Source organism: Vigna unguiculata, chromosome 9 (assembly GCF_004118075.2).
Source record: "Vigna unguiculata cultivar IT97K-499-35 chromosome 9, ASM411807v1, whole genome shotgun sequence".
Classification (NCBI taxonomy): domain Eukaryota; kingdom Viridiplantae; phylum Streptophyta; class Magnoliopsida; order Fabales; family Fabaceae; genus Vigna; species Vigna unguiculata.
In genome coordinates, this window is record NC_040287.1 from 28,007,731 (window position 1) to 28,023,829 (window position 16,099).

The following is a 16,099-nucleotide window of genomic DNA, read 5'->3' on the forward strand; positions in this document are numbered from 1 at the left end:
AATTCCCATAGATCATAGTTAACACGATTCTATAACATAAAGTCCTCATCATGCATATGTTAATTTCCACCAATCATGTCTTTCAAATAAGTGGTGTTGAGGACCAAACCCATCAAAAACTCTCCACGTAAAGCTTTAGATCGTACTTTCGTTTTTCTCTCTCTTTTTTTTCCTTTTAACAAAAAGATACACGGAATCTAAAAAGTAAACTCGTTGCAAATGAATATTCTTCCCGATTATGGACAAAACAAGTCTAACGTTAGTGAGTAAAGTCTAACAAAAATGATTTTGTAATATTACAAAAGTTGATAGAGATTTCATTGTTATCTTAGTATGGTACGTAAATGATTGAAGGGTAGTTTGCATATATAGTAGAAGTAGGTGTGTTTGGATATCTTCCTTTCCCTTATTATTGGATAAAACCATGAAGCTATTCACATCCTTAAGCAACATCTTTTCCTGGATTTAGTATTAAGATAAGTTCCATGCGCAATCAAACACATTGTTTCCAATTTCTTGTATAGTGTAAACTGGTACAAAAAGGTCATGCTTTATTGTGAATGACATGGTTGGGTCCCAAGAAGAAAAACCAGACAGAAACCACTAATGAACATTTTTGAATAAATCATTAGTGTTACTGTGTGGTTCCATGCTACTGCCCTCAGTTTTCACCTCTGCACATTCTTTTATGGGTAAACAATTCTGATGATGACTCACTTCTTCTTTGCTTTTTGCCCAAAGAACACTATAGAGGCTTATAATCAGCACAATACCTCCCAACACACTGAAACCAAAAATTTAGAGGATTAGGGCAACGGAGTATAAAATTACTTTTCTTTTCTTTTTTTACTTTTTGCTTTTGATCACAGTGTACTTCATAACTTTTGTTGATTATATTAATGCAGATTACCTAACTTTTTTCATATGAAAGTATACTGATGTGATGTCAGAGGAATATGACAAAAAAAAAAAATATAATTACACACATCAAACTGGTAAACATGCAAATGGAAAGAATCGTATATTTACATTTATACATAGTAATCAAGTGTTCCAATACTTGTTCGTATATAGAAAGGAATCAATAGCGGTCAAATTCAATTTACAACTTGTTTGTTTTCAGCGATTTTACTGTTTTTTTTACTCGTGCTGTATCTTACGATTTTAGTTATTTTAATCATGTTAGAGTACTGTTTTTTAAAATATGAATTAGATATTGCTGAAGAATTATACTTTTGAAAGAAACGAAAACACTTTTATGTATTTAATATTTCTAATTTTACGATACTTATGTATTCTTACATTTGGTTGAATTGCAATATTTATTGAACCTCAATTTTGTTCATTTTTTTGGCGATTTAATATTCATATTCTAGAATAATATATCAATTTTGTGTACATTTTTTTATATTTTTATTAATTAAGTTTTTTTTTTACTGTCCCTTAAAAAGAATATGTCCCAAAAATTACATGGTTACCTTAAATGGTCGATTCTTGAGCAAATCCTATGTTAGAATCTAACTACAAAAAGAAAGACTTTAGATTAAGAAATTGTGCTATGGTCCCATAAAACCCACTGGGATGAGCAGTGATATTAAAAGTAGACAAAGTTACAAATAAAAGAATAAAAGTAGATAAAGCACCTAAAGAACTATAAGACACGTACCTTATTCTAAATCATACAATAGTGAAGGTGTACGAGTGTTAAAAAAACAAACTCAACAGAAAAAATAGAATTGAACTAAATTAAATTGCATACAAAAATTAAATTATTTTTTATTGAGAATTAAACTATTTATTGTAAAATCCTCTTTTATTCTGCCTTAATTTTTAAAGTGTTGCCCCTAATCTTATGGGTCTAAGGGCTGGCCCATAGGGTGTCCAAGGCCCCTAAGGCAGCCAAACCCCTCTCACTTCTGTCATTCTTGCAGAAACAGTACTCTCACACTCTCCTTTACCCCACAGAGGCTCTGCTAGGGTTTAGCCCCAATCTTGGTCAAGCTAGCTCTAAACTCAGCTCGTCTTCACTTCTTAGATCTGCTCTTGGAGCTGCCAGTCCCGTTGGTGTAAGAGTCGAAGCCCGATATTAGCTCCTTCCCAGGTAAGGGAAGCTAGGATTTTTTTTATACTTTTATAAATAATGTGCCTGATTTGGTTCTATTGGGTGCTCTTGATGATTTGATTTGTTTTTTATGGTGTGAAAATAATTTGTGTATTATTTATGGATGGATTTTTGGCTTGCCATGCGTGAGAGCAGGTGAGATCTGCTATGCTCGCCTAAGTGAGCTGTTTTTCGCCCAAATGAGAAGCTCTCACCTAAGCGAGCAGCTCTCGCCTAAGCGAGAATGGCAGTAACTCGCCCCCCTTTGGTCTCGAGTGCTTGAGCGAAGGCCTTTCGCTTGAGCGAGATGAGATAGCTTGAGTGAGAACTCGAAGTGCTCTCTGTTTTCAATCTCGCTTAAGCGAAAGCTTTTCGCTTGAGCGAGAGACCCCTGTCGCCTGAGCGAGGGACCCCTGTCGCCTGAGCGAGAGCTCCTTAGCTTGAGCGAGATTGACGACAGAGTTGTTTAAATACTTGTATGCTCCCATGATTGATTTGTTTACCCTTTTAAAGCATGAAAATATGATGCCAACGTTTTATGCAACGAGTTTGTGTTTTCTTTAGTTTTTGTTGTTTGAGATTTTGTGTTTTTACATGTTGAAACCAGTGAAAAGCTGTCAGTTTAGCTTAAGTGAGAGATTTTAGCTTAAGCGAGATCAGTCTAGCTTAAGCGAGAATTTCTAGCTTAAGCGCGAGCAGTCTAGCTTAAGCGAGAATTTCTAGCTTAAGCGAGACCAGTCTAGCTTAAGCGAGAATTGCTGCAGAATTTTAATTCCTTACTTTAACTTGAACTTGTGGATTGATTCAATTACTTTTAAAATCATGAATTGGGCGAATGGGTATGAGTATAATGGTTTATGGTCTGTGATTGATAAGTTTAATATGACCTTAGCATGTGGCATGTATGAGATGGTTGGTAATTAAAGTGGCATGGTATTGGTATGAGATGAAATTCTACATTCATGGTTTGGGAAGGATGAGTTGGTATTGATTCTACATTCGAATATGAATGAGTATGGTTTATAAAGGTTGGTCTGAGATTATTTGCATGATAAATATTATTTGATTGTTTGAGCATGATTGGTCAAGGGTCAGTGCATAATTCCTTGAGATCTCTAGGTGGGATTTCAGGGTCGTGCTTCAGTGGTCGGGACGTAATTCCATGGCCCATGTTAGTGGGTGTCCATGGTGGTGCCCCATCTATATAATTTGGTAAGGATTCAAGGTAAGGTTGCATCCTGACACTCTAAGGAGTCAGTTAGTCTCACTTAGAGCGGATTGACTCTTGTGGTGAGAGTAGCAGGAGGCCTGAAACTCACTAAGGGCTAACCTTGTGTGTGAGGGATTGATTCATTGTAACACTTGTAACACATAGCTCGGGGGTGAGCAGAGGTATCCACCACAAGTGCAAGCATCTGCTGAATCCGACTAGATTATATGTATCCGGATGAGTCGAGTCGAGTCTTAGTGTATTGATTGAAAGTTCATAACATGCTTGGATTATGTATGTATATTGGACTGTGAAAGTATATTTGATTGCATGATAAAACTAATTTTGGCTTTAGCTTACCCTTCTTTTGTTTGTTGTATGTTCTGTGGTGTGGTCTTTTCTTTTGCAATGATCATCAACTTGTTGATGTGAGCAGAGGTGAGAACTCCCCGTAATCATCAGGGTGATGGAGGTTCCGCTGCATAGTCTGCTTGGATTGGATCTAGGTTTATTTAGACTTTCCTTTAGGGCTATGGCCTGTGTACCGCTAGTCTTTAGGCTTAAAATTTTAAATGTTGATGATTTATATTTTATACTTTGTTATGAAATCGTAGTGTGTCCTTTTCTTATTCGGATTTTCTCTTGGATAATCGTGAGGAGTAGTGTCTACACTCCAAGACTTTGTTTCTAATACTATTTCGCGTGTCATCCTTTAATTAGCGTTATTAATTAAATGGGGGTGTTACATTTATGGTATCAGAGCAGTTCGTCCTTAGGATGACCCGAGGTTGTGGGTTTGTCATACCTCGCAGGTGTGAGTAGTCATGTCTAGGCAAGTGTGTCATTAAAACCAAAAGTTTTAAGAACAGAAAAACGCCTTGATAATGTAATGAGGGTGCACACTCATGACTATATTAAAGGTTGTTTTTCCTTTCTTAATTCTACTGGCTGGGTAAAGAAGGGTGACAGACAAAAAGGTTTGGTTGTCTGTAGATGATGGAGTGTTGCTTCATATGTTCTAGTTTATCTTGTTATGCCTCTGTACTTTGTGTCTGGTGTCTATAGAAATAAGGGAATGTAGATCCAATGTCAACTTGGCCTGCTTTCCTTTACAAGTGTTGGATGAGGTCTAAGAGACAACTTCTTGCCTCAAAGATAGGAAGTTGATGTGTGATGTATACTGTTGAGCAAGGAAAGCTAAGTTTGGGTTAATAATTTGAGAAAAGATGTTGGAGTTTAGCAACGATTGGAATAAGGGAGCTTCAAGGACAAGTTTGGGATCAAATACCGCAAGTTTTCCAAAATGAGTTGAATCTAGAGGTTAGAACATATGGGAGATATCAGTGCATGCAAGTGTAACAACGTTTAAGGAAAATTGGTTCTACATTCCGGCAATACCAGGATTCAAAGTTCTACAGATACATGTGATGTTAAGAGAAGTGTCATTAGATATGGTCGTATGGCCATATCTAGTGTTTTCTTGGATTGGTGGAAGAGAAGCAATTGGCAAAATCCTGGGTTCCAGAAAATAATGAAATTGATTGGCATCGAGCAAGCTGAGAAAGATAAAGACCATGGGGTGTAAAAAGACAACAAATCCCTAGTTGGAGGCTAAGATGGAGCAGAGCTTATGGATCAGTCAAGTGAGATGATGTTTCCTAAGTAAAGGGAAAAATAATATGTGGATAAAAATGAAGTGGCATAAAGGTTTTGTACTAGGTTGGATAGTCAGAAGGAGATGATTGGTCTTTGTAGTTGATAGAAGGATGTTTCAAGGAAAAGTAGTTCACATGAGCAGAACAATTGACCTTGGACTGAGACCAAGAAACCTAAGTGTTGGATCTTGTAGGAATGGCAAGAACTAGTGGGGGCAAAATACACTAAAGAATGAAAGGAGAAGAAAAGTTTGAAGAAATTGAAATGGTGTATACGATAGTTGGTGCTAGAGTGATTAGGACAAATGATCAAATTCGAGGATACAAGGTATAAAAGTGGTGCTTGGGATATGGGTTTGGTTTTGTTTGGGATCGTATACCTCTTGGTATCGCCCATATGGTAGAGGAGTCATGGGTGCCTGCAAGAGGGAGTTGGGGTTGAGATGGTGGTTTGCTACAATTGCGATCAAGTGAAGTTTACTCGGGTGTGTTTCATGTTTCATGGTGACCAAAGGATTTAAATTCAAAGCCAATTTGAATTGTTTCCTTTGCAAGGTTGGGACATAATCTCAAGGGTGAATTGGTTGTTTTCTTAATCTCATTCTTAGGAGATGTGATCCCCAACGAAGTAGTATCCTTTGATTTAAAGAGATAAGTCAGTAGTAGTGTAACAAATGTGGATCAAACTGAAAGATGAGGGCAGGGTGTCATGTGAATCAGAGTTATACGACAACGGCAAGCAAAAAATAGATGCAAGGAATCTCAGTGGTAGAAGAGTTATAGATTTATTCTGAAGTAAATATTAGAATTTTCGCTTTGGAGTGGTGAAGTTCACTTATGCATTTGGGTTTGAAGTCGAACTTGTGTTAATAGCTTCTAATTGGAGGATTTATGCTGGGATTGTGAAGTAAAAGAAACAAGTGAAAGAGTTATTGGAGACATAATGGTATAAACTTGGTATAATCACCAAGATGACTGTAAGTTTGGTGAATCTTCAAAAAGAAGTTGTGGTGTGTCAAGTCGTTAGAGAAAAGTATTGACTAAGGTTGGAGTGACTAATAAGGAATATGGTTTTAAAAGGATAGATACATTGTTGAGAAAATGGAACGCTAAGGCTATCAAAAGAGGAGTTTAAAGGGGTTCTGCAAGTTTTATAGGGGTCTCGAGGAAGGTTTCTCAACGGCGATTGCTTCCTTGTCATGGCGGACACGAAAGGATCATTATTCTGAGTAAACAAACAAGTGACCTTGTGTATGAATCAGAGTAGCGCAGCGGGATAGTGGCAGATGATGCTTAGAAATGGTAAGAGGTGCGTGGAAAGAACTATCTTACTCATGACCTAGTGATTTCTACGACAACCAGTTCTTCATGAACGGTGAAAGTATATATGATTGCATGATAAAACTAATTTTGGCTCTAGCTTACCCTTCTGTTGTTTGTTGTATGTTATGTGGTGTGGTCTTTTCTTTTGCAATGATCATCAACTTGTTGATGTGAGTAGAGGTGAGAACTCCCCGTAATCATCAGGGTGATGGAGGTTCCGCTGCATAGTCTGCTTGGACTGGATCTAGGTTTACTTGGACTTTCCTTTAGGGCTATGGCCCGTGTACCGCTGATCTTTAGGCTTAAAATTTTATACTTTGTTGTGGCATCGTAGTGTGCCCTTTTCTTATTCGGGTTTTCTCTTGGATAATCGTGAGGAGTATTGTCTACACTCCAAGACTTTGTTTCTAATACTATTCCACGTGACATTCCTTTAATTAGCGTTATTAATTAAATGGGGTGTTACATTTCTTAGTTTAGTTTTTAAATTTGAAAAACTTTTGTACACTACTGAAATGATTATGAGATTTGAAAATATAATTCACGAAATTATCCACTATTTATTTCAACCGTAAATTATTTTATCAGTACAATTATAATTAATTTAAGTTGTAAGTATGTTTGTTAAAAAGTGTTTTAATGTTAAAAGTGTGTCTTAACAATGGTAGACAACAAACTTCACTTGTGAAAAAACTTTATTCAACTCTTGTGTTATTGTTGTTGTTTTCATATAATGAACAATATAATTTAAAGACTCATTTTTCTGTCCGTTGTACTCACAATGGCTATAAACGGCTAGTACACTAATTACTAACAACGGTTAGTACATTAAGTACCCACAACGACTAATTCATTAATTACCAAAAACAGTTAACTTATTAATTACTATTAAGACTCCAACGACTAATTCATTTAAGTTTATTCTAAACCTAACAAAACTCTCCAGTAAACTTAAATGTTTCTCTTATCCTTCATCTTGGTTCCTCTAATCTTCATCCCGACTTTCCACATGCAATAACTCGTCTCACATTGTGCTTATCGCTTTCATGAATAGCCAAGTTCTTCACTTTCTTCATGACTGACTTCACTTTCACTTTGTTTAGGGCCAACTTGTACTTTTCTTTCAATGTGGCCAACTTGTTCTCTACTCTTTCATTTTTTGCATTTTATCTTAGTAGTCAACTTGTTCTCAACCAAATTCTTATCAATAGGCTGACCTCCTTTTGAGGGATCATAAAATTTTCACGTATTGTTGCGCTCAATTACATCTATCTGCTTACCATTGCAAGTCGCCACTCTTCATCTTGCACCTCCAATGTAGCTCTCAGAGCCATATCTACTTGCAACTATTTTTGCAAACTTGAGACATCTCGTTCAAGTTCCAAGTGTCACTTATGCAAAACTTGCTTCCTTCTCTCTAAACTTGTTTATAAAATTGCATTACCTCTAACCTCCTTTTCAACTCTTTGTTGCAAATCACTTTTTACAATATCTGACCTTTGGATTACAAACTCTTCAAATTTTGAGCTATCTACATGATCTATTGAGCTACCTAGGCTCCCCACTGAGCTTTTTGAGATATTCACTTACTCCATCGAGCTACTCAAGCTTTTTATATGCTCCATCGCGGTATTTGGGCTATCTACATATCTTACCAACCTCTCCAACCTACTTGGTTTACTTGCTAAGTTCTCTACTCCCTTATGCTCAGTCCTTGAGCTACATGCCACCATCAACAATTCTACTTCTTTTGTGAGGTTGATCATCTATTATTTTACTTTAGATGGAAAATTTTAGCAAAATGTTTGACCTTATCACAACTGAAACACTTGTCAGAGTAACAATCCTTTGTGTAATGGTCATACTTGCCATACTTGCCACACTTGCCACACTTGAAGCACTCAACATTTGAGGTGCTCGACCAACCTCCTCTCCATGGACCTCGTCCTCTTCCATGTCAATTTTCCTGATCAGACTGTTCTTTCTCTTCTTCTTGTCCTTGACTTCTACTTCCAGGACCGCTTTCTATGCCTCATCCTTTGCCTTGAATGTTCTTAGTTGTCTCATCTTTAATTGACATCTTCGTTTGGAGTAATTGATAAAGTGGGTCCCACCTCTTTTTTCGTTGTTCATGTTCTTCAAGAGATCCTGCAAGCTCTTTAACTGTGAGCTTTGATAGGTCCTTAGACTCCTCAATCGCACACACCACATTCACGAAGTCATAAGTCATCGACCTCAAAATTTTCTCCATAACTCGGCTACTAGACAACCTCTCCATTTCTAGTAAGTTGGTTTGTCACGGTTTCAACTCGAGTAATGTACTTGGCTACTCCTTTTGTCTCTTCATCTTCATGCTCTCCAACTCGCCCTTAAGTGTTTGGAGCCACACTTACTTCACCTGGTCATCCCCCTTATACGCCTTCTCCTAAATATCCCACACTTCTTTTGAAGATTTGGCACTTGCAATTTTCTCAAAGTCATACTCATCCACAACTTGGTAAAGAATGTACAAAGTTGCCTTGTTCTTCAAATGTGTTTCTTTCAACTCTTTCAATTGGCATTTGAAAAATTTGTGGTGTTGACTGGTTCATCGAAATCATATTCAACCACCTCCCAATTATCTTGGGAGACAAAAAGGGCCTTCATTTTGAGATTCCAATTGTCATAGTTGACCGCCTTTGTCAACTTGGACAGGGGCACACTGTTTATAAGAGTGACCATCTTACTCTCTCATTTTTTCAAACACCCACACACTCAAGCTCTATCTTTTTTGTCCCACTCAGACACTTAAGCTAACTAGCTCTTGATACCACTTTGTAGACAACAAACTTCACTTGTGAAAAACCTTTATTTAACTCTTGTGTTATTCTTATTGTTTTCATACAATGAATAATACAATTTATAGACTCATTTTTCTGTCCGTTGTACTCACAACTACTATAAATGATTAGTACATTAACTATCAACAATGGTTAATACATTAATTACTCACAACAACTAACTCATTAACTACTCATAATGATTAATTCATTAACTACTGTTAAGATTCCAACGACTAATTCATTTAAATTTATTCTAAATCCAACAATAATAACTACTACAAAAGAAAAAATTGGTAACACATTAATGTGTGAAAAGATTATTTCTCACTATGATTTTTGTTTCATTTTGCAGATTAAGAATTCAACATTTGTATTAGTTTATTACATATATCATGTATAATATATATATATATATATATATATATATATATATATATATATTACTGTTGTACATTTGATCATAAATGAAGTAATGTATAAATTTGAGTGGAAAACATCATAGTAATAATGAATCTTGTTTCTCACCTTCCCAAACGCAGGGGTTCGCCCAATAGAAATATGGAACCTGTGGTAGCAATTACAAAGCTCAGTGGGTTCCACATCGCGGGAAAAACTGGTCCTCTCTTTTGGATGGCCCAAGCTTGCAAGTAGTAGATGAGTCCAGTCACTAGTGTCCCCTTTAAGATGCACCACCATTTCAAACTTTACTCATCTAAACTTTTATTAATGTAGAATTCAACAACTACATTATATATCACAGTTTTTGATACTTACACAGTAAACAACTGCAAGCAGTTTCATGTCCCAACCCAACTTCCACTGCTCAATATCTCTTTCAAAAGCTATAGCAATACAAAATGACTGGATTGAACTCGATAAACACTGAAGGCTCGTGAACTTCAGCTTTGCAGGGTAGCTTTTAAGAATTTGAGCCTGCTCTTTTTGGGATCATAAATATAGTGAACCAACCACAAAAAACAGAATTATGTGTGTATACATGAACTTATAAAACATAAGTTGAAATATCAGAAATATATGCAACACGAGTGGATGTACCTGAATTACAAGCCAAAGGCTCCAGATGATGACGCTTAAGAACAAAAGTAAAGAGCCCAATACCCATCTTTTGGTGGATGAAAAATGATCCTCATGATGATTGTAGTAATGATGATGAGCAATCCTTAACTGTGGTCCCTTGTAAAATGCAAGGGTGGCTACACCAACCAAACACAGAAATACACTTGCTATCTTTGTAACTCCACATTTTGTCCTTATATTCACCTTCTCCATTCTGCAAGATTCGAATGCAATGAACACTCATCACATGAATCGGCAAAGAGAAATCTCATGTAATATACACCAAAGATTTTTGTATATGTTCCATCCATTCTGAAAAAGAGATAAAAACTGATACATATCACACATATTACCTGAGCAACACAGCAAAGAAAAACGTAGATGCGGGGAGGGAATTGACAATTGCAGCGGCCAGAGTGGCAGATGTGTAAACAAGGGCAATAGCTTGCATATTTAGACTCAAAGTTACTCTGAAAAGCAACATATTAAAGTCATATGCATAAGGTTCCCTCTCAGAGTAAAAACATTTTATGAAAAATCATATAGAAAAAATAACAATACCATACCCGAAAAATGAAGACACAAAAATCTTACAGAAGGTTGAAAAGGAAAGTGACACTGATACTTCTCTTTTTCCGGAACATATCATAAATAAAATACATGTCAGTGATATATTAATTACATAAACACAGTAGGAAAGAAAAACAGATCCTTAATTACACACTTACTTTTGAAGTATGAAGGCCAGAGGAACCAAAATAACTGCACCAATCACCTGTCTGTAAAATATAAACACAAAGGTATTCATTCCCCTGTTGAACACAGCCTTGGACAGCAAGGTTAGCCCTGAATATATCAATTGCACTACAAACATTGCCAAATATGGCTTTGGTTCACCCATTTTCCACATCTTTATTTTCATTACTCAAGTGCACATACACACACTTATAAATATATATAAAGTTTGGAACTGGTTGTTCACTGATTGATCCTTTCCCCCCAAATGAAAATTGTGCAGAAGAAAATGTGGATGACATGTTTTATTATGCTCTAATGAACTTACAGTTGGATTGGAAATGTGTATCTATTCTCCAAGCACTTGGATCAAATCATTATTATAGAATCTCATCTTTCGGTTTTTCTACCAAAATATAATAATTTAGTAGGAACAACTTGCAACTTTCTAAGCCAACCTTTTCAAAGGGAGTCTTTGCTATGGAAATTTTTGGTATTCCTTTCTAATGAGTGATTGATTACGTTATATTTAATAAGTTTTTATTTTAAATTATATCAACTTTTTTAAATTATTTTTGTTGAGAAGAAAAATAATTTTTTAACAACTAAATTTTGATAATTTTCTCTAATAATTTCAGGTGACAGGTGACATTCTATTTTTTTATTTTCTCATTTCTTTATATTCTGAAATCATTTAAAAAATAGCATGTCAAATTGTAAAATAAAATTATCAAAATATCATCGTGCGAGTTTAAAATGGTGTTATGAGTAAATAATAGCAATATAAAATGTCAAGATTGAATAACCAAAAGGAAAATGAGTTACTCACAAAACTTTTTTTTGACAAACTTGACAAATTTTCTATCAATATAATTAAAATAGATTAATTTTTTTTAATTAAAATGATGAAATAGTACTCTTTTACTTAAATAAATAGTTTATCATTGTTAAAATATTATTTTCCTATATTATTAAATATGCTGATAAAAAACGTAAAAATAATATTTTTTTTAATAATGTGGAAATAGTATAAGATACCAAATATAACCTTTTTTTTAATATAGATACTATCCTAAACCTTTATTTATACTAAGGAGTGAAAAGTGGGAGAATAAAAGATAAAAAAGAAATAATAAAAAATTTATGAATAAGTGTGATAAAATTAAAAAAAAATGTAAATTGACATATTCATAAAATAATTAAAGTATTATTTTATTAAAAGTGAACTTTAATTAAAGATTAAAACAATATTTAAACAATTACAACTTAAGTCATATGTTAAACGAGTCATTTTAGCTTATACAATAATATAATTTTTAATTCTGTTAGTATAACTAATTGTATAAAATAATTTAATTTAATTTAAAAACTAATTTGTAAGGATATAAAATAAAGTTGAAATAAAATTAAAATTATACCAAAAAAGTCATTATAAAATGTTGGCAGAAAAAAAATAAATTGCACTAAAATTTAAATTAATTAATATTATCTTGAATAAGTAAATTATAAACTTAAATTTATGTAAGTGTAAATTTTAATAAAATAAAGGTACCCTTAATAAAATAAAAATAATTTTACAAATAGATAGAAAAACAATCAATGCGTATAAAAAATTGACATATTTCGAGTAAAAACTATAATCTTGTCTCAAAAGAAATTAAGTAGTAAAAAAAAGATAACATTTAAATTTAAACATAAGTTAAGTTACAATAATTTAAATTAAAAAAATACTATAAAAAATTTATGTTTATTTAAAAGAGTTTCATATTTACGACTTTTTCTTTTCGATTCTCAAAATATGACATTTTAGTAATATCACATTGACATATATGTATGTACGTGATAATTTATTAATTAACATATATCCTGCATTGAACGTGTTTTTTTTTTAATGTCTTTAAGGTGTACATGTCAAGGTGTATATGTCATAAGTAAGTCAAAATATTCACACAGAATGATTCAAGTTGGGTTAAAAATAAGTGAATTTAACCTGGTTCACTTTATGATGAACTAGAAATTTTATAATCCGTTCAACCCTCACGGGTTGGTAAGTTAGGTAGATAGGGTCACCAACCCACATAAAAAATTATTTATTTATTTATTTTTAAGTATTTAAATATTTAAATTATTTTTTAAGTAACTCATGAGATGACAATCATAGTAAAATCAAGAATCAATGTTTTCATCATGCTCACCACCAATATATGATGAATTATTTTCAAGAAAGTGTCATATAGTCCAAGAAAACATGACTAATATTACACATATTTTGTCATACTATTCAACAAAATATAAATAAAAAAACTATACACTTTGATCATAATTTAGAAAAATTTGTTTATAAGACGGTTGCTTGAGTAATTTACTATAAAGATTATAATTAAAGATTAAAGTATCAACCTATATAACTTAATAATCAAATTAATTAAACATTCAAACTATTCAAATATTATTAAGCAACATTCTAGCATTTAAAAATATGAAATTGTGAACCTATATAATTAAGAGTAGTAAATAATTATTAAAAAAATTAAAAAAATATAAAAAAATGTTGGTGGGTTAAGTGGGTCAACCCACCTTCAACCTGACTCGAACCTGTTTAACCTGTGAGTTAAGTGAGTCAGGTTGAGTTCAACCCACTTTTGAAAAAACTGAATTTTTCTCAACCCAACCTAGCTCGAACCCATGGTGAGCCGGTTTGACTCACGGGTTGAAACTCATTTTGACATCTCTAACATTTAGGATCAAATAACATACTTTTCATTTGTCTTCTTTACAATACAAGAACAACTTAATAACAAGTGAGCATAAAGATCAACTACCAAATTTAAAATTGCAATATATGTACATAGAACATAATTATAACTACTGGATTATCTTAGTACAAATTTCCAGCAATAATGTCAAAAACTTGTTTAGTTGTAACACAAACAAAGTCATATCCATAAATTTTGTTCATGCAATGTAGTAACCTATAATCTATTTGAATTTGTAATGGAAAAGTGGTTTGGAAATAACAGAATAAAACATGATTGATTAAGAATTAAATTAAAATGATAATGATAAGCGTGTTGGGGTTGAACTTCACTAATCTTCATCTATTGTACTATTACTAATTCACTGCATACAAAATCTGTTACTCAATGCTCTTGACACTAATAAGGTGTATCTAAATCAATTCCTTAACTTCAGAACTCAAACTCAATACGATTTCTCAATTCCTGACCGAAAGACTCCTTGCACTACAAACATGACTTTTATTAAGCAAAATCAGTTAAATTTATTCCTAGCATCTAGCAACATTAGATGATTTGATTAGACCTTTAATTAAGATTAGTTTTTCAACTCAGTCCAATTAGTGAAATAAGATGAGTGATCAAGTCATTCAAACAAGTAAGTATTAACCCATCAACACTGAACTAGAGAGTTCATTTGCTTATGGCAATGACTCTGCTCAGAAGGGTTTGGAGTTGTTGTTCCTCTCACATGCCTTTGTTACAAAAGATATTACAATAAGAACAGAAGAAGTGTCTTTTAGTCCCTAAAAGCATAACATGCACTAGTGCAAAATTACTGTTCAACAACACACTTTAACGACATGTTAAGTGCACACGTAGTTAAAACAAACACAGTGGCATGTTTGTAATTAGCGTGAAATTTATAACGACAATTTTATAAATAACTGTCGTTATACTGTTAAACAACTCACAAAATGATGGTTTTATAAATAACCTTTGTGGAAACTATAAAAATAATGACGGAATTTATCTTGACTGTTGTTGAAAAAGTTGGAGTCGTGATATAACTATGATTAAGTGAAATAACTGTTGTGGAATAGTAATGTAGACACCAAAATGAGTTATCCCTTTATATATAGGTATAAATTACATTGACCAAATATTGAATTAATTTAAGGATTAAATATAATTTTGGTTACCGAAATTTTAGTGAAAAGTAGAATTAGTTGATCTTTAAAACTTTGATCTAATTTAATATTTCAACTTTAGAAATGTGTAAATTTAGTTTCTTTAACCAAATTTTATTAAGTTTATTTAATGTTTCAAATTCATGATAACATATGAGTTGTTTTCATCATTTGACACATTTTCGTTTCAATGGTAGCCAAAAAATTCGTTTAAAATGTCAAATAAATTTAATAAAATTTTGTTAAAATAACTAAATTCACACATTTTAAAAAATGAATGAACTAAATTGATTTAAATTTAAAAAAAAAACTAATTCTAATTTTGATTTTAAAATTAAAGGACAAAAAACATTAATATAATTTAACAGCTACACCATTGCAAACAATAAATAAATTCATCTACATGCATTCAACTAGAGATGGCAAATAAACTCGTGCCCGTGGGTATCACCCGAACCCGTCCCCGTTTTGACGGGGAATCCCCGCTTTGACTGGGTATGGGTATGGGTATGGGTAATACCCGAAATTTTCAACTGGGGATGGGGATGGGGATGGGGATATATATATATACCCGCCCAAATACCCGTCCCCGCTTAAATTACTAAACTATTTATAATTTATTAAATAATCTAAAAAATATATATAAATAAATAATATATTTACACATAAAATATAATATAATATAATATAATATAATATAGTATATATACATATAAATAAAATATACTTTTATATATATATATATTTACACATATACATGTAATATAATATAATATAATATAATATAATATAATATAATATACATATAATATATATACATAATAATATAATATAATATATATAATATATACGTATAAAACAAATTAATCATTTAACTAGTGAGATCTTTTATAAACAAATTTATAACATTACAAATTTATAAAAATTTAAAAGAAATATATATATATATATATATATATATATATATATATATATAAAAGCATAAAATATCTACGCATATACATATAATATATATACATAATAATATAATATATATTATTATATTTATATTATTATATAATATAATATAATATATACTTAAAATAAATATATATCTATAAATATATATATATATATATATATATATATAAACATAAGATATCCACACATATAATATATATACATAGTAATAATAATATAATATATAATATAATATAATATATATAAATAATTATATATATATATATATATATATAAACATAAGATATCCAC

The 16,099-nt window shown here is 32.3% G+C and overlaps 1 protein-coding gene across 1 annotated transcript; it reads right to left on the bottom strand.

The window, feature by feature from the left end:
• Positions 1 to 486: 486 nt before the first annotated feature.
• Positions 487 to 11,209, bottom strand: LOC114162729 (WAT1-related protein At5g64700-like). Its single transcript, XM_028046692.1, has 7 exons — positions 10,917 to 11,209; positions 10,755 to 10,817; positions 10,542 to 10,658; positions 10,168 to 10,402; positions 9,886 to 10,044; positions 9,637 to 9,788; positions 487 to 784 (listed from the first exon to the last, which is right to left on the bottom strand). Exons 1-7 carry the CDS (start codon positions 11,108 to 11,110, stop codon positions 604 to 606), a joined length of 1,101 nt encoding a protein of 366 aa, XP_027902493.1. The 5' UTR covers positions 11,111 to 11,209; the 3' UTR covers positions 487 to 603.
• Between the last annotated feature and the right edge of the window lie 4,890 nt (positions 11,210 to 16,099).

Coding starts and splice junctions, on each gene's coding strand:
- LOC114162729 (XM_028046692.1), bottom strand. CDS start 11,110: ATGAAAATAAAGATGTGGAAAATGGGTGAACCAAAGCCATATTTGGCA. Junction 10,818..10,916: donor CTGGCCTTCATACTTCAAAA/GTAAGTGTGTAA, acceptor TTCCGGAAAAAG/AGAAGTATCAGTGTCACTTT. Junction 9,789..9,885: donor TGCTTGCAGTTGTTTACTGT/GTAAGTATCAAA, acceptor TGCATCTTAAAG/GGGACACTAGTGACTGGACT.